The sequence below is a fragment of the Drosophila miranda genome, chromosome XR (genome assembly GCF_003369915.1).
Source record: "Drosophila miranda strain MSH22 chromosome XR, D.miranda_PacBio2.1, whole genome shotgun sequence".
In the NCBI taxonomy this organism is placed as follows: Eukaryota; Metazoa; Arthropoda; class Insecta; order Diptera; family Drosophilidae; genus Drosophila; species Drosophila miranda.
The window spans coordinates 9,275,341-9,293,894 of record NC_046674.1 but is presented as its reverse complement, the minus strand read 5'-3'; the positions used below and the strand labels follow the sequence as shown (position 1 = coordinate 9,293,894).

Here is an 18,554-nt window from a genome sequence, read left to right as displayed (position 1 = left end):
CATTCAGGTCTGAACTAATAGTTTTATCTTATTATTAAATTAATTTTCTACAAGACCGGTTCAATGTATGTTTTCATCTATATTGCATTTCTTATAAAATAAGGTTTAAGAAAAACCGGTCAACAATTTCCACTAAATTAATTTACATAAATGGTAACTACACAGTTGCTACATAATTACTACATTTATATGTAATTACCAAGGGCGACACCTGACGGGGAAATGTGTACGTTTCAAAAATATTTTGCCCGTTTTTTTCATCTAAGCCCCATGGAAGCGCCAGTAGGAAAAATCTCCGTTATCCACTTTTTGAAATGCCTTTTTTCGAAATTTTTAAAAAAATTTAGATTTTGAAACGATCAGGAATTCGATAGTGATCACGAGCTAGTATTCGATGTGGCCTGGGGCATGGCTCTAAGTTGAATTGCTACATGGTTTCTACATTTGTGCATTGGACATTATGAGTCCACAACGCGTAATATTGGAAAAGACTATGAAAAATATAAAATTGGAAAGGTGTGTGAGCTAAACATGGTGGCAAGACCATCAGAAATATACCAAAATGTACCGTCTCACTTGCAAATTAAGCCATTAATCTACCGATTAAATAAAAAAGCTAGCGAAATGTAAATATCGATATTTTTATACGATATGTATCAAACGATAGTAAAACATTAAATATTTAAATTATTAACTTTATTATTATTAAATATATATATTATATAGGTACAATTGGTAAAATTGTACGAAATCAGTCCCCAGGACGTTTTGCTGTCACACTCTCAAATAAATATCAACTGTGAGTACCATTAAACTACCATCGCTGACAGGAACCACACCACTCAATTTTGAACTAGTTCAACAAGTCGAACGTAACTAACGGGTTTAAAAAGAAAACAAATTTATATTAAAGAAAATTATTATGTTTTAATATCAGGAGAGCAAGCAAACTTTAGTCGAGATTTCTCGCACATGCTTCCTAATCACCAGTATCTGCTTAATGCAGGAACATTGCTGCGACCAATTAACAACCATCCTCGAGATGATTAAAAACAAAAAAAAAAAAGGTTTTATTTACAAAACGGAAAATGTGCATCGCGATGAAATGAGAGTGAAGAGTATATTAGGCTTGAATCAGAAACTTTCCAGCATCATGGTCCAGATGTTCGAGTTCAGGCTTCTTTTTCGGAAAGTAGGGATTATGCTCCGGATCGGCATTCAAGCTGAAAATTATTTAAAGTTTATAATAACCCAACATCAGGTATGTACGAAAACTTACTGATATAGACTGATGGCCTCCTCGCACTTGACATTGTACCACCAATCGCAGGCAAACTCCTTCTGGTTGAAGATAGTGCCATTTGTGCACAGAAACTTGGCACCCTGGTGTCCTTCGCGTCCATCGTGGCACACGTGGTAGGCCTGGCAGCCAGTCTCCACATTCGCATACATTCCCGGAACGGCGGGGACATTATGACAGCTGAATTGGGTGTGGGGCACCTCGTGATATATAGGATAATCTACGCCAGCCACACCCGGTATCTTGTTCAGATCTTGTTTCTCCTCATGCCGCGGATGTTCCGGTTGAGGGGGATTAAACAGATATCCGAATTTCTGTAAACATATCAAATGTGGAGATTGCATAAGAAAGTTCGTGCCCCAACCGGTTTCACAGCCGCCCCACAGCCTCCTAGCAGCCTCCTCTCTGCCTCAAACGATCAAACGTGTGTGAGTGGAGTGCCACAATTGCATGTTATGTTACAATTTTTGGGTCAAAAGTGAACGGAGTACAGAGCCCAGCGCCAACATAGTCCAAAAGCTTTGTCAATTGGGTGGCACACGCTCCTCTTAATTGATTCCTCAGCATAATTGCACTTGAGCCCGTCCCCCTAGTCACGCGGATGATCCTCACCTGCACTTCAATGGCCACAGCGGCTCCCAGTACGATCAGCATCAGCGAGAGTGAGAGCATCTTGGGGGCAAATGATCCGCCTACGAGTTTTAACTGGAACTGTAACTGGAGTAGGAATTGGAGTCGGAGTCGGATTTGGAGTAACAACCGACCGACTTGGGTTTGAAAATCACACTGAAATACAGTTTTCCGCCAGGCAGCCGAACGCCACTTCGGACCAGCCAGAGTGGGACCAAGAGCTTTCAAGGGTAGCCTAGCCTGCCGCTAATACGGGCACTCGTACAGCTAACGGTCTTCTGTTCGTGGCAACTTTCGATTCGATTCGTTTCGTTTCTGTGTTCGGGGGCGGGGGGAAGCTGTTTGCTCAAGCTCTTTTTTCCCCCAAAATTGGCAAATTACTGTGTGCTGTGTTACCATTATGTTGTGTCCAAAAGCAAACGAAGAAAAAGTAAGGTAGGAGCCACCACAGTGGCGCACTGATGATGATACACATGTATACTTGTGCGAGACGAGTAGTAAATATGACTGATGACTGGGAACAATATGGGGGGCTAACTTTATTTTGCAAGACAACAAAAATTGCTTACGCTTAACTAGCGAAAAACGATGAATTTCCATTTCCATTTCGTTTTTTGCTTGGGCTTACACACTATAATACACTAAGCATAATGGTATTGGGGGGAGGGGGCTGGATAGGGTGGGATAGGTGCTTGCAATAATTGGGAATGGGAATGGGAAAGCATTAATCGGTCGGTGCGAAGTGTGCCATTATATGTGTAGTCGTATATGGCCAATGTTTTGAAATGATATGCAGTTAGATAATGGGAATGTTGCACTTTATGAATGGAGTGGGCAAATTCTACTAAAGTTAGGAGGGTCTTAAAATCCTAATAAATCTTGTGCGCCGTCTGATGCAAGTCCAATTTGTTCAACAGATCGTCAAACTCGCTGAAGAGCTAAAAGAGAGGCAACCAGAGGAAGAGGATTACATCATTTAACTAGCGATTATAAGTCGTCCCCCCAAGAGGAGCCCCTCTACTCACATGAGTTGTACCATAGCTGTCCACGTAGGTCTTGCTTCCACGGACGGTCTTCTTGAAGGGGGGCAGCACCGGACTGTGACCATGCAGGAGATTCACATTCTGATAAGACTGCGCCTTGGCCGATCCGGCTGCTGACGATGAGTGGCTCTTGCCCACGGTGGGGGCCAGGTCAAGAAAATTGGGCACTAAAAGCCATCGGAAGGGGAAGAGCCATGAGCCATGAAGGAGAGGAGAAACCACCCAAATCTTGACTCACTTTTCTTGGGCTGCAATCTCACTTGATTGAGCAATGGATTGTGCAGCTGGAGCTGCCTGTAGACCGGCAGAGCGTGCTTTGGGGGCACCAGCACGTGCTGGCGACCCACTGCCTGGGGATACAGATAGGTGGTCTCCACGGTGGGCACATTGCGGTAGTGATAGCGACCTTCACGGGGCGTGTACCTTCCATCGGAGCTGAGGGCGATGTGAAAGACGGTACGCGTGGGTTTGTTGTAGTATTGATAGACCTTGGGACGGAACAGAGAAAATCCGATTTAGAACGGATGGATGGATGGAACCTTCCGGAAAGGGATCTTCTGCTGACTGATTTACCTGCGGACTGCGCTGCTCGGGCACAATGCCGTCGGGCACCGCTATGCCCTCCTTCTGAAGCCGATTCAGAAAGAGGCGATCCGTTTCGAAGGCGGTTTCGGGCACCTTGCCACCCGCATGTGGCAGAACTTGCTCGCGATAGATTTGACGTTTCTTGAAATGGGTTTTACGACAGAATTATTTATGGTCAGGCCACAACAGGGGGTTTCCGTTTACACACCTTATGATTGCGTTCCGCAAACTGCGAGTCTTGGGCAATGGTGGCCGGACTCAAGCATAGATAGAGGAGCGTGATCAAGGAGATCACATATGGCGATGGCATTTTTCTGTATTTGAATTCGAATTCCGATTCGGTGGCAGGCACAATTTGAAAAGAATTTCAGCTATTTTCTAGCTACGATCTCGGTGTGCAGAAAGGTCAAGTTGATCGACAGCAAAAAGAGGCACTCACGCGATGCGATGCGCAGACAGAAGACAAACGTTAAGAGCTCGGTACACAAATCCAGATTGGAAGCATTTTTCGACAAGAAATTGCACAACACAACACAACAAAACAACAACAAAACAAAACACAAAAAACAAATGAAAATTAAAATGAAAATGACGAGCAGAAAGAACGATCGACAGCGAACCACCGATCAGGTTGCGGTTGCGGCTGTTGGAGCACTCCAAGAAGTGTGTGCCAGGCAGTGTGCCTAGATCCGAATAGCGATCTTCGAACTCCGATCTCCAATCTCCGATCTCCGATGAGCAGAGCAGTGAGCGATTTGCGTTGTGCGGTGGCGTTGTGGACGCGTCGACGGTGCCAAACATAATGAATGCAAATGCACAAAACGACGATCTCCATCAGGCGGGTGCCCATACCCATACCCATAACTATGTCTGTGCCCTCTGCCGCGGCAGCAGTAGCAGCAGCAGCGGCGGCGGCTATGGTGGCGACGTCTGCTGCCAACGTCTAGCACGATCATCATTATGATCATCGTCTCATTTCTGGGCATCATCCCAAAAGACATTGTAAACTCTCTGGGCAATCTGTGAATGATTTGCCATTGCTTTTACTTTAGTCTCGGATACACATTTGGTAGTTGGATTAGTTTTATTTGCGGTTTTTAGCTGGAAGTGCCAGCCAAATCATTTGGCCAAAATTACCTCAATTAATCTTGTTGGCGAACCTGACCTACGTTTCTATCCCAACCCCCACCTGAGTCCCCATGGACGTGGAACCCATCCCCCCTGCGGATGGACGTGCTACTTGACTTGAGAGTGTTTCTGTTTTACGGTTAGTTGTTGAAACTTTGCTCAACTCAAACATCTTTGTTATACGTAATTACACTGCTCCCTTGGACACGGCAATTTTTCATTGTTCCGAAGATCGAAGTCAACCTTTTTCTTGTTTTTGAAAGTGATTGCTTGTTGGATTGGTGGATGGTTGGCTGGTTGGCTGCTTGCCTGGTGAGCCTTTTGTTTTTAGGTGCCTTTTTGAAAGCTGCTCTGCTGATTGGGGCGCCCTCAAGTCAAGTCAACACTTTTCTTAAACGCTCGTTTCATATTCGTATTGATCGTTTCTTCAGTTATTATTGTAAATATTTGTGTAATTTTTGTTTCTCCCCGCTTTTGCACTGCCACTTTGATCTTGAATTGGTCTCAATGGGGCTTTCGGTGTTTTCTTTTCGGGTGTTCAGAAAGGTTTATTGGCAGCGGGGCCTTGAAGGTGCTGTGAAAGTAAATGAGGACTCGGTGAATGTTGTATAGGGTAGGGTTAGGCTAGGAGCCAGGCCTTTCAGATATATCCACTGAATTTAATAAGGAACCGAACCCGGAAACATTCCCACGCTTCTGTTTTGCAATCAATTAGATATTCACCTTGCATATCAATTCAATAACATTTGACAATTCCTATGAGAAGAGCGCGCCCGAGCGTGTCAAAAGTAGACCCATAATAAATGCTTTATGCGAAAGTTGGAGAAAGTACCCATCGTGTCGCCGGTGCGATAGGGGTAACCGATAAGAACTGCCACTAGACCAGGGAATAGGCTTGTAATGCCAAGCACAAATAAGCCTATCAGAAAAGGTGTAATTTCAAATGCCAAAAGATTGCACAATCGCGCGCAGCAAACGGTTTTACATTACAAATTACAAGAAACCGAAATGAAAACCACAGCAACAAAAGAAAATCAAAAGTAAACCAACTTCTGCAGTCGTGTAAAAATCAGTCAAAACAGTCAGACCTTGGCTCAATCAAGATGCAACAACATCATCATCATCGTCCCATCCATTGAGTAGACCAGACCTAGTGCAGAGCAGAGCAGAGCAGACCAGGGCATAGATTAATTATTTTAAATCATCGCCAGCCTTGAAAGCGGCAAACAACTCCAGGCTCCCCCATCTCCTTCCCCATCCCTCTCCCCAACCAATAATTTGTCTCGACAAGGCGTTATAGACTCGCCAACTATTGTAGTTTTTGGCTGCCACTAATTGGCTCCGAGTCGAGTTTCCTGGAGGGGCTCGCTCTCAACTCTCATCGAACCCATCACAAATGGTCCAATGCGATGTCAAGGATGCGATGGGACCCCTCTCTGGCCGCAGACAGTAACGTACCCCGTATTCCCACGTTGGCATGCCTTTCCATTTTGCATCTTGTCACAAAAGATGACAAGCCAATACCACGACAACGACCACGACCACGACCACGATCTCTGACAGAGTGCTCTGCCTGTGTCTGTTTCTATTTCTGTGTCTGTGATGGTCTCTGAAGAGTGATGCTTCGCATTGAGAGCGGCCCAATGGCCGAATGGAGCATCGGAGGTTACCTAATTGGCCCAAACGGCCAGACCAGACCAGGCCAGTTCAGTTCAATTGCCTGTAATGCCCGCTCATTCAGCCAGCTCTTTCTCTTTCTCTTCCTCTGTCTCTGCCTCTGCTTGAACCCAGCTTGCCTTCAGACATGGTGTGTGGGATTAGGCATTCGAAGCAACAGCAATAGCAATTCCAATTCCATTGCAATTCAATTTGTGGGCCAGCAAACACAAATCAAATTCGTTGCGCCCCTCTACGAGTACTGTATTGTATTGTCCACTCAATACCAATTAACAAATGACTTTTCAACCATTGGCAATTGAAGTTGATCGAGCATGTTTTTCGGCCATTGTATGAACGGATACTCCAAAGCGATATGCGCAAGAGCCACGCGCTGAACCCGCAGGGCAGGCTTGCTCTGCGATAAGGACAGGAAAGCTTCAAGGGCGTGCGAATATTGAACGTGGAAATATAGTAAAAGCCGAGGTGTTCTTTTAATTTACATTCTCATATTGTAATTTATGGGTAGGTATATATTTACGTTGTATATTCAATTTTTTGTTTATCATTGTAACACTTTTCAAAAAGTAAAAATTCATATCAATTTGTTTGTTGTTCCGAATATTGTATGGACAAGTCTCAATTCTAAATACTTTTTATTTTATAGGCAGATATATACTTAGAACTCCTCGTACATATGGTACATATCGTACATAGTATGTATAAACAATTGACAGAAGCCTACGTTTAACAAATAAATCGGATCGGATCTGATCTGATCTGCTTCGTTGCCTTCAAAGGAATTTAAATGCGACATAATCCGACTTTTATAAAAAATGTTTCAACTTTTATTTTTACTCAATAGGTTTCGATAGGTTTCGTTTCTCGCTATCGTAATTGGTTTTTTAAAGCTACAATTAAAATACGAAGAAAAATAACTGTATGCAACAACAACAATAAAATATTGTTTGTTTATACATGGTACAGTGAATATCGGGGCAATTGAATATTATTTATGTATTATGTATGCATGTAATCTGTTATGCGCCCGGCTGTAGGCTTCAGGCTTTAGGCTTTCCTTTTTATCAAAATAGGTATTCTCTGAGTAATGTAGCAGCCGATCCGCCATACAATATTACGAGCCGATTTGCAAAAGCATCTTCACACTAACTAACGTATTTTCTTACGCTTCTTACGAACTAAAACATGCTAAAAGTTCATGTAGGCAACACATTTTTTTTTTGCTACAACAAAATACAAAAAAAGCAGAGTGAAAAAAGGAAAAAATAAATTGGTGGCATGAAAGATGAATTCAAATTTTGGTTTCTTGCTTTCGTAATACTCTTTTTTTAGAACAGAGAGAGAGAGAGAGAGAGGGAGAGGGAGAGGGAGTGTGGCGATGGCAAGGAGGTACGGAAGTAATTGAAGAGATTGCAAGTAAGTCTTTTTTGGTTTGTCTTCGTTTTTTAGCTCTGTACTAAACTGTACGTAAAACAATTCGAAAATGTTTGCCTGCGCATCAAGTGCATTTAGTACATTTGCAGTTTCTCAGTTGTTTCCGAAACGTTTCGAACATTAAGAGATCACTTGAAATCATTTCAACCTGCTCTCCGGTCTGCTCTGATCTGTACTAAATGCATGCTAAATGGCATTTCCTTGCCTTCAGACCTATCAACTACCTTACATTACGTGTGGGTGTATGGGTGCAAGCGTTCTAAACGTGCTAAAACGGCATAGTTGGTGCTGTGTGTGTTTGTGGTAGTTAGGCACTTATTTAGTGTATTGTAGATACGCTTCCACGGGTCCCGAAATAATCAACAGACAGACACAAACAGCAACAGACGAAAAATGTACAAAACGTGGGCGCAGGTTTCTTTTACATCTAACAATAGTTAGATGATTTCTAGGAATCGGAGCCACTCCCGCTGCTTCGGCTCTCCCTAAGTATTCCTATACCCTATTGGTATTATAGCAAGGGGCATCCTAGTCCTCCTCAAATCCTCTACCTCCTTTGGCCGGGGGGAAAGGGTGGGGCGACTTATTGCGGTGCCACTGCGGTGTAGACTTCAACAATATCTCGGATAGCGGCAAGGGAGCCAAAGACAAGTGCGCCAATGCCGCAGATGCAGATGACAATGTTCTTCCACAGAATCCAGTTGTATTTACCGAATCCAGTGTCCCAATGGAGGACCAGCTCAATGAGCACCTTAAAAGGACGAATTAACAGAGTTTGATTAAGAGATCTTTCAAATAATTTCAGTGTGTAAACTTACGGGGAATATCAGACCCAGAATGGAGAAGCAGAAGGCCCCGATAAGACCCATGAAGGGTGCGATTGTGGGCACAGAAATGGCCAGGACAACGGCAGCCGTCACCAGGACAGTGCGCAGCACATAGTTGACCAGAATTGGACGCTTGGTGCACTTCTCCTTGATGCCATCCCAGACGATCTCCAGGCACACATAGAACTGCAGTCCGAATGTGCAGTAAACGGCCAAGGCAATCAGGACCTTCACCGCCTGGGCGGGCCACTCGTGGACGGGCAGATTCAAGGTGATGCTCTGCTGCGTGTCCTCGCCGTACCGCAGATAGCCAAGGAAACCCAAAAGCATGTAGATGAGTGTCACGCCGGACATGCCCTGGCTGAGCACTCCGCAGAGGCCGAGGAAGTTCTGTGGCGTCTTCATGTTGTTCTCCAGCGGCATCACCACTCCGATGGCCTCCATCGCAAAGATGGTGATGGAGAAGAAGGACGGCAAGGTGCCCAGCACCAAATAATTACGCGACTCCAACGGGGGCAGATCCTGCGTCAGATAGTAGAAGGTAATGCCCAGTCCCAGGCCCATGAACACATTGGCCACCATCGAGACGGGGGCCAGGTACTTGAGATTCGGCACCCATGCAATCAGGATCAGTGGCACCAACAGGGAGCAGATGAGCAGACGCGAGGACACTTCCGTTCCCGTCCAGTGCTCGATCAACTGTTCGAAATTCTTAGCCACAATCACGGTGTACACCGAACAGGTGCCGAAGTACGTGAGGAACAGGCCAAACAATATCGAGAACTTGGCCACGGGGGCAAAACCCCGGCTCCACTTGGGGCCCTTCTGGAATGCAGACTCGGCAATTTCGGCAAATGTCATCTTGGTGCGACGTGTCTTGTAGTACAGTTTGTGGCCGCATTTCACCTAAAAGATTACCCATTAATTAGATCTATGTTTCGCTAAATTAATGACTAAATTGATGGCCAATCGGTGTCATCCACTTACCAGCACATAACTGCAGTGCGTGCACACAAAGGCGGTGAAGATGGTGGCAAAGATGCCCATGATAATGCCAGAGTACATGAAGGCTATGGGCATGCCCAGGATGCCAGTGCCCAGGGAGGCCTTAAGCAAATGCGTGAGCGTTTCATTATCGCTCGTGGGATGCTCATTGTCGCGGTGTGCAAACGGATCAAACTCATTGTTGCCCAGGGCCTGCTCGTTGTCCGCCTTGCGTGGTTGTATATGGTATCTGTAATTAAAAGAGAACAACAGGGTTTATCTTTTTGCACTTTTAACATTAACTCAAGGGGAACCTCAGCTCCACACTCGTGGGTTCTTGATCGCCCATTCTCATGCTCCTGCTGCTGCTGATGCTTGTTTCTGATACTCGTGGCTCGCTTGGCTATTGTCATTCGCAACTGAAGCTCGCCTCGAAAGTGTCGCGTTTTCTTATATGTATGCTGACAGTGAAATTCTCTTTTAACGGAATTGCTGCATCTGCAATTGCAACGGCTCATAATACTACTCTTGTAACTTAATGTCGGGGGCCAAAGAAGTGGTACAACAACTGCTAGTGTTGTTGTCGGGCCGAATTTGGGCAGGCCACTTCTGATTGGCCTGTTCGAGCCAATTGATCGCATGAATCTATGGATCTCATTCCATTCCATTCCTATGCCTGACTCACTTTGCCGTTTCGGTTGCATCAGCCATAAAGAAAACTGCCAACGAAAGCGTGAAGCAGCAAACGCGTACATCGACGTATTCGTTAGCTGCTATACTCCTCTTAGTGTTTCATAAGAAATTAGGTGTTTCTTCTACACAGAATGAGTAGCAGATCATCACTTGTGGATGGGACTCCCACTAGGACCCACAACATAACCCATCCCTCCCAATCCCTTCCTAACGTTCTTAATGATTTGCTTACCGCTAGGTGTCGCAAGTAACTGTTAAATACATGTCATGTATTTTGGGTGTAGAATTGGAATGCAAGTGCCGTCAGATGTCGCCACCGCAGTACAGCAAATATTTGAATGTTCTGTTTGGCCAAATTCTGCCTTTTTACTGATCTAAAGAATCTCCTTGATTAATTTCACCAAATATCAAATTAAAATAGCCAGAAATGGACGCGTAAATGAGGACGCTACCTACTAGGACTCTAGTTTTCATTCCATTCTTTTGTATGCTTAATTTGTATCACTCATTGTCTGTCATTCCTTAGCCCAAGAACGCATGAATAGACTTTAGTATGTGTACGTCTATATATAGATCATAGATCAGACGGAAAAAATTCAAGTTCGTGGCCCTATGAACAGACAGACTCGGGAATGGAATGGTCAGAGTGATTTAATAGTTAAAGATAGTATTACATTTATAAACAATTTCCATGACAGCTTGCCTTTATGTATTTATGTATGTATATATTTCTATAGTAATCGTAATCATATTTTTAAGTGCCGGATGTCAGTAATTTGAATGACGGCACAATTTTTTCCATTATATTTTTTCTGTATATTCTAAATATATTTATTATTAAAAAGATTCCAATCAGTTCAAGAGCTAAAGTCAGGCGTTATCAAACATACGAAATTATATATTCCGCAGCGTCATCCAAGATCAAAGATCATCCTGAAGGGCATCTTTCTGGACTTGTGAAGGGTATCTAAACGATCAAAACGAGCCAAATAAAAGTAGATCTCCCTCTTTGTTTACTTTCGTGTCATTATTATTTGGATCTGGTAGCCAGATTACAAACAATTAGCATACGTATACTCCCAAGGAGAATAAACATCTACCAGCTACAGATAATACCTGCGATAAATGTATATGTAGGGTATAACTATATTTTTAGAGCCCCTTTGAACTTTCGTATTGATAGAGGAGGAATCACTCATATGCATTGATGTAAGGTGATTTATTTCTCTATTTGCGTACAAACGTTGGAATTTCCATTAGATTGACTTTAGTACTCGTTAGGGATACGGTCGAGGCTCTTACGTGAGTTGTTGCCTATTAAAAAAGCAACAGACTGTTTGATTATACAGTTAGTTATGGTCTAAGCTCGTTATCAAATGTGTAACACCAACGTTAACACTATGTCCATGATCTAAGCCCCCACATTAGGCGTTTACTTCCCAGTCTGCCAGATAGTACTAATTGTAATCAATCTGGCGTCTGAAGTGCACCGTAGCTTCAAAAACCGGGGGCAAAGTCGGAGCACGCCAGCCGTTTTCAGTGAATTGCCTTTGGCGGCATTATGAACCAATTAGCACGAATTTTACTTAATTGGCAAACACATGAAATGAACCACATGAGCCATGCCATCCATCGCTTAATACATTGCTTATTTTTAGCAAACGAAAGACTCACGTTTTTCCTCCTTCGCCCGGCAGGAACTGCTCCATTTCCTGGGGCGCATGCTTGGCGCCGCCATCCTGAAGAAGCACAAAGAAACAATTCAAACGAATGAATGAATAAAGGCCATTAATGAATGGAAAAAGACAGAAACTACTTACCACAATGTTCACCATTTTGTGTATATTTTGTCTGCTTTTCAAGTGACGTTTTCCTCAGTGTACAACAGAGACTGCAATCAAAAGGGAGAACAGAACGGAATTTGTTGATTGATTTAATAATGAATTTTAATTGAGGCAAGATGTTGCCGCCGAGCCTTAAACTAATAGAATTCCGAGCCAGACATTGTCACTTTATTCGATTTGATTGACTGCGATTCGTGTCGTTAAATTACTTACAATTCCATTCCCCATTCCCCAATCTCGATTCCCGATCCCGCCCCCCGTTTAATTGTTTTGTGCCGCTCAATTTCAATTTGAAGCAGTTTGAATCAATTTATGCAAATAAAATTGTATAAAAATGGAAAGGCCATTCTTTTCTCGTTTCTTCTCTAGATTTCATTTTCTTGTCTGGTGTCAATCTGCTGCTCTAATGATTCTTTATTTATAGATCAAGCAATATGGGTTCTTTCGTCAACGACACATTTCTGTTAATTGTTTCAGGTTGTTGTCGTGGGGCCCCCGAGTATACAATATATCTATTATTAATCCGTCAAATCCCGGTCACATGTGCAAGATTTCGCACACAAACAGTCCATCGATTTTTGTGAGTAGGAGTGTCGTCTGTACTTTGCCCTGGCCCCAAAATCGACTTCTCTTCGAAGTGGTCTGGCCTTGTCATCAAATTGCTGTCAAGAATTCCAGTATAGAACAGAATAAAACAGAACAGAACCGAACCGAAGAAGAACCAGCGGCTCAAGGGTTTAATTACGACGCTGAAGTCGGTGTCGGTGTCTAGTCGGGTCTGATAAATGATATATGTTACATATGTATTTATGTGCATATATTTGTGGCTTGCTCTTGTGTGTGTTGCCATATTTCGTTTCCCCTTTCTACAGACGCTTCGTATACAGTTTTTAGCCAGTTGTTTTGGTCATGTTACGTTCCATTCTCGCATACTTCGCCACACTTCAGCATATTTCGCCGCAAGGTTGAATGAACTGCCCTGACCTCTCTCTCTCTCTTCCAGGGGTCGCCTGCACTCAGATATGTAAGTCTGTCTGGGAAGCTGCATTCCCTGAAACATCCATTTACATTGACTTGCAATAAAATGTGACATTGAAGACGATTCACATTTTATATTACTGACTCATAAATATTATTTATTATCTAACATCGTTATCACGCACGAAAATTGCCAAAAAAAAAATACCGATTGCATCACTTCGCTACGGTGCGTGTCTACTTTTACTATTCGTAGGAATAATTTACGGATTTTATTGACAATACATTGTAAATAAAAATTAAGGAATGAAAGCTAGAATGATTTGCTTTTCGATCTTTTTTTGGTTGTTATTGTCTCTACTTAGTTTTCCCCTGATAAACTAAATACAATGTATTGTTTCTCTTTTAAATAAAGCTCTCATTAACATCATTAAGATATCTACGTTTCTTTTCACTATTTGTCTCTCTCCCTCTCTCTTTCTCTCTTTGTGGATCTATTCTAGAACTGTACTGCCGGAGATCACTCAAAAAATTAACACCTATCTCGTTGAGACGTGACAGATCACTAGAATTCGGTTTAAAACCTTGAAATCGACATTTTAGCAATGTGAAATATGTATGTACATATGTCGAAAAAACAAGGGTAATATTATTAGGGATTAAGATTTCGTCCGAATGAGAGAAGAATTGTGCAAGAACGAAGGCAATGTATTTTTGTAGCGTGAGAATGTTTGAGAAAATGCCGACAGGCAGAAAAACAAGTCGCAGATGCATGCCAGAAACATGTAGCATAAATAGAAGGCATAAATAGTGTTTTTGGCTCTCAGATACAGATAACGTTACTGTGGAATCGGCTGGAATCAACAGAGAACAGTCGGCGGCATAGTGCAAAGCATATCCAATATTTCATCAGCAAAAATATGATGACGAATGCATTAGGCAATCATAAGGTATGGTATTGGAGCTTCTTCGCTTACCGGCTGACCAACAAATAAAAGTATTGTATTTCCTATCGTTCAGTTCTTGTTTATTTCGCTATACCATTTCAGCCCTTCGATATTTACTTGAAGTACAGTTTGTGGTTTTTGCTAGAGAACCTTTCCCAGATAGTGATACTTGTAGTTGGTTCTTGGAAGTTGATAAGGCACATGTTTCTGTAAAAGCAATTTCTCTTATCAAAAGACGATACTTTTTTTTATATTTTATCTATGGATGACTGAAAGTTGTCAGCCAGTCTTTCATGATGCCTTTCGGAAGCTCTAAAAAATATTTAAGCAGCTGCTTTCTATTGTATGGCAGCTCAAAGATCAAAGATCACCCAAACTTTGTCAACTTTGACGTCATTAGAGAAAATGTTTCAAACAAAAACTGCTGTCCAAATAGTGTACTACTTGAAACACAAACTATCATTATTACGAGTCTAAGATAGGGAGACAATTCACGGGGCCTCTAGGAAGACCCTGTAAATAAAAGCCCCGTAGTTATCTGAAAAGGTAGCGGAACGAATTGCAGCTATTTCGAGTGTTGGCGTGTGGTCCTTGCATAACTTCTAGTTCTGATAACAGTCTGCAACTACATGTATGTACATGTATGTACATACATATATGCAAAGTTGCGTTTATCATTTTAGATAATGCTCATTAACATATAGTATTGATTTCGCATATTATTGGGCAGTATTATTACGGTGCATGAGAAAGAACTTTATCAACTGTACTTTTTGAACCGTATGTTGAATGGTTCGATCGATTTCCGGTTATTTTTCAACCTTCTTTAAGGTGTGTGTTACGACCCACGACATTTACCGTTGAGAAGGCGGTCAAGTGTAGTTTTTGTATGTGGGTGTATGGAACAAATTGCGCAAATTGCAGACACGAGCGAAAGGAAGACACAGACCGACAGACAGACAGACAAGAATAGCGGTAAACAACGAATGGTGTTGTCAAACTGTATGATAGACGTGCACCGATGGATAAATGCCCTTACATCATTCTTTGCTATGCTTGGAAGGCCAGTTCTTTCCACCAAATGTCATAGTGAGGGAAGAAGTGTTCCTAGAAAGGCAATTCATATCTCCGTCTCGCTTCTGCCTGCATTAATGCGTCAAACTGTCAAGACGTTGCTCCCACGCAAGCAACAGTTGCAGTCTTGCCATTCATTCTGCCTACGCACTCTCTTCTCTCTCTCTCTTTTGGTTGGACTCCAGTCTGACGTCACAGTTTTACTGCGTCTTTTGCTTTGAAGCTTGTAAATTTCTGTTTTGTTAATTACCCGCAACAACAACAGCAATACTAAAATCAATAATAGACTAAAACGAGAGGGAACGTTGTGAGTTGCTGCGGAGACCGCAACTCTACATTTATACCCGATACTTAGTCAGTATGGCTCTCCTCCGGCAGACGCCGCTAATATTAAACGACACGACAAAGAGTGCGTGCGAGAGAGACAGAAAATCAGTCTGAGCCTGATGTCGGGCGCTGCGTAGCCACTGGAAATTGATTTGTTCCTTTTGTCTATAAAAATGATCCGATATGATCCAGATTAAGCAACCGGATAGATACTCTAGCGTTAATAATCTCTGAGATTTGTGGATATCCCCAGATTTTCGTACTTTGCGGGAGCGGAAGGGGGTTCGATATCTTAGGAGTGTGGATACCAAATTTGGTTGTTCTAGATTTTATAGTCTCTGAGATCTAGGCTCTAAGCAAAGTCGGCTATGCTACGTGTGTGTTAGAGAGAGACAGGGCGAGAAAAAATGAAATTGTTTTCTTGATGCTGGCTATAATAATGATACGATACAATTCAGATTCTGCAGTCTAAAAGATATGGTCTTTCTCTACGATTCTGTACAAGTGACATATCACAGAAGTCTGGATCCAAAACATCGTTGCTCTAGCTCGTATAGTCTTTGAGCACTAGGCGCTAATAGGGACGGACAGACGGACGGACGGACAGACAGACAGGGCTCAATCGACTCGGCTATTGATGCTGATCAAGAATATATGTATATACTTTATGGGGTCGGAAACGATTCCTTCTGGACGTTACACACATCCATTTTCACCACAAATCTAATATACCCCAATACTCATTTTGAGTATCAGGTATAAAAATTCGCGCATTACGAGCGAGATAAGGACCACACGCACACACAGACATAGACAGAGACACACCTCTACTCTGTTTGAGGAGGTTTCGCACTCTAACCTTTTTTGTTTTTGTTTTACAGCTATTTTCGAGGTTGATTATGCATTTCGTTTTGTCCTTGGATGAGTCAGCAGCTCTAACGGCAGGGAGTGTGGGTGGACGTGGGTGTGCACTGACGCATTTAGATAGATCTGGCCCTGCTTTTTGCCATCATTGTCAGTAGTCAGCCTGCCTGCCTGTCCATTCCACACACATCGCGTGAACTTTCCCTTGGATTAAATGCTCAATTACTATTAAATTACGTATTGCTATGTAGAAGAAACGTGGAACATCAGCAAGTCAAATGGGGAAAACCTATTCCCAGCCATTGAACTATCGTACACTACAACAGCAACAGCAACAACAGCAAAAGCACACACAACTTTAAGTAAAGTAGAAAGCGCGCGCAATTACGATAATGATTATATTCCATTCATGATTTCTAAGGAAAAGGTTTCTTAAGTCCCAAAAATGAAGGAGGAGTGACAGGGGCAGACAAACGAAAATTTCAGAAAAAACGTAAAGCAAATAAGGGAACAGGTGCAACGTTGGCAAATTGACGTCGACGCTAAGACTGCACGCGTGTCCCATTAAAATGATTCTTTCAGTTTTCTGGTCTCCTTTTTGGTTCTGTCCGTGGGTTTGTAATTATAATTGACATTGGGCCACTGCTGAAGCCCTTACCTATAATTATGCTTTGTATGTTTTACACCATTTTTTTCCTATGTTTTTTAAAATTTTTAATGGATTGCAGCGGTTTTTCGTTTCTAAATTCTTTTGAATACGAATACATAACAAGTGTGTGACTTTTCTATTGCCATTGCACTCTGCCGCTGCTATTTTGAGACAAACCCCATTTTCTGCCATGTGCTTCGATTCGTTGTTTTTTTTCTTCTTTACTTATGTATAGAATACACATGCCGCCTTCATTTTTTCTTACTTTGGGTTTTCTTTTTCTCCGTGTGTACTGTACTAAGATGAAGGCGAGAGGTTAACACTTTTATCGGGTCTACCGGATTCGCACGAAAATGGGTTTTTTTTTAATAAATATACATATTTAAAAATTCGCCACTCAAATAAAATAATGCCAAACGGGACAAAACGCGCGAACGACCGAAGAGCAACTGAGCCTCACTATTGCGCTGGTTGTATACATATGTAGCAGCACAGGCACAGTGGTGTCAGTTTAACCATTTTACGGCCGGTTCTGGCGCTTTTGAAATTTTGGAAAATTTGAAATGTAATCTTGCGGCTGGCGGGAATAAAAACTATTTTGATTCCGGTTCTAATCAAACATTTGAAGAATATAATTCATAATCAAATGTAATAAACACTAATCACATTACTGATTCGATACACATATATGTAAGCGTTTTCAACGGGCTGGTAAAGAGCAAAATAATCTGACTGGAGCCAAGCTGTGGAATTTGTCCATTATCTGATTAAAAGTAAGAAAAGAAAACCCGATCGCCATATTATATATTATATAATTTTCTACTTTGTAAATTTTAAATGTTTTGGCTGTTTCTAGCTTTTTTGTACGCTGATCTGGCTATGTGCGCTGAACTGAAAGAGCGGGCCAAAAGTAAAAGAGAGCAAGCAACCACCATAAAGTGACCGGTAATATATGTACATATGTCCATAGAGCGAAACATTCGTGAAATGAGAGGGGAGGGGAAGGAACGTGGTGCAAAGGATGAGAAGACAAAGGATGGGCATATCTTATAAAAAACTCTCATGAAGGGAAAAAACGGCCTGGTGTTACCGACCCATCTTTGGCTGATGAAATTGAAATCGAACTTTCATGAGCTCCTCCTCGTAGAAATGATGCATTGCATCATGCTCAGAAATTTATTAGTTTTCAAGTGTTCTACAACTTTATATGGGGGATTCCCATTAAGTAAATATAAGATAATGATATAGATTAATAGGAAATTGTATATAGCTCAATTATGAAGTGTACCGATAAGACACTATCTCAAGAGTAAATTATACAAGTAAAGGAATATTAACATTGATAAATTTAGTTTCATCCTGGCAGCCTCTTATCCCCAGACTATATTTTCAGAGATAAACCAAAACCAAGTTTATTGTTAAAATGTAAAACTTTATTCAAAAAATCAGCACTAGTTTTTGTTTTTAGATTACAATTAATTTGATTTTGCATAAATTATATGAAACCGCATGAATTTGTTTCAATTTACATGAATAAACAAAAGTTGTTACACGTTTGAGATTCGATTTA

At 42.0% G+C, this 18,554-nt stretch overlaps 3 protein-coding genes across 4 annotated transcripts; all 3 read right to left on the bottom strand.

Annotated features, from left to right (window-relative positions):
* Positions 1-1,110: 1,110 nt before the first annotated feature.
* On the bottom strand, positions 1,111-2,282 carry LOC117186403. The gene is made up of 3 exons (XM_033387157.1): positions 1,913-2,282; positions 1,280-1,614; positions 1,111-1,223 (listed from the first exon to the last, which is right to left on the bottom strand). The coding sequence occupies exons 1-3, from the start codon at positions 1,970-1,972 to the stop codon at positions 1,124-1,126; spliced, it is 495 nt and encodes a 164-aa protein (XP_033243048.1). The 5' UTR covers positions 1,973-2,282; the 3' UTR covers positions 1,111-1,123.
* A 132-nt stretch (positions 2,283-2,414) lies between these two features.
* On the bottom strand, positions 2,415-4,534 carry LOC108165383. Its single transcript, XM_033387156.1, has 5 exons — positions 3,767-4,534; positions 3,547-3,699; positions 3,212-3,461; positions 2,956-3,140; positions 2,415-2,868 (listed from the first exon to the last, which is right to left on the bottom strand). Exons 1-5 carry the CDS (start codon positions 3,866-3,868, stop codon positions 2,800-2,802), a joined length of 759 nt encoding a protein of 252 aa, XP_033243047.1. The 5' UTR covers positions 3,869-4,534; the 3' UTR covers positions 2,415-2,799.
* Positions 4,535-6,979: 2,445 nt separating this feature from the next.
* Positions 6,980-17,422, bottom strand: LOC108151847 (proton-coupled amino acid transporter-like protein pathetic). Of its 2 annotated transcripts, XM_017280731.2 has the most exons (6): positions 17,250-17,422; positions 12,122-12,192; positions 11,976-12,040; positions 9,612-9,858; positions 8,616-9,530; positions 6,982-8,548 (listed from the first exon to the last, which is right to left on the bottom strand). In XM_017280731.2, exons 2-6 carry the CDS (start codon positions 12,134-12,136, stop codon positions 8,381-8,383), a joined length of 1,410 nt encoding a protein of 469 aa, XP_017136220.1. In that variant the 5' UTR covers positions 12,137-12,192; positions 17,250-17,422; the 3' UTR covers positions 6,982-8,380. The 2 variants fall into 2 exon arrangements, with proteins under 2 accessions (XP_017136221.1, XP_017136220.1); XM_017280732.2 differs by lacking the exons at positions 11,976-12,040; positions 12,122-12,192; positions 17,250-17,422 and adding an exon at positions 9,923-10,015 and having other exon boundaries at positions 6,980-8,548.
* Between the last annotated feature and the right edge of the window lie 1,132 nt (positions 17,423-18,554).

Coding starts and splice junctions, on each gene's coding strand:
- LOC108165383 (XM_033387156.1), bottom strand. CDS start 3,868: ATGCCATCGCCATATGTGATCTCCTTGATCACGCTCCTCTATCTATGC. Junction 3,462..3,546: donor CCGAGCAGCGCAGTCCGCAG/GTAAATCAGTCA, acceptor TTCCGTCCCAAG/GTCTATCAATACTACAACAA. Junction 3,141..3,211: donor GAGATTGCAGCCCAAGAAAA/GTGAGTCAAGAT, acceptor GATGGCTTTTAG/TGCCCAATTTTCTTGACCTG.
- LOC117186403 (XM_033387157.1), bottom strand. CDS start 1,972: ATGCTCTCACTCTCGCTGATGCTGATCGTACTGGGAGCCGCTGTGGCC. Junction 1,615..1,912: donor CTGTGGCCATTGAAGTGCAG/GTGAGGATCATC, acceptor ATATGTTTACAG/AAATTCGGATATCTGTTTAA. Junction 1,224..1,279: donor GAGGCCATCAGTCTATATCA/GTAAGTTTTCGT, acceptor AATAATTTTCAG/CTTGAATGCCGATCCGGAGC.
- LOC108151847 (XM_017280731.2), bottom strand. Junction 9,859..11,975: donor CCGGGCGAAGGAGGAAAAAC/GTGAGTCTTTCG, acceptor TTTTAATTACAG/ATACCATATACAACCACGCA. Junction 9,531..9,611: donor CGCACTGCAGTTATGTGCTG/GTAAGTGGATGA, acceptor GTAATCTTTTAG/GTGAAATGCGGCCACAAACT.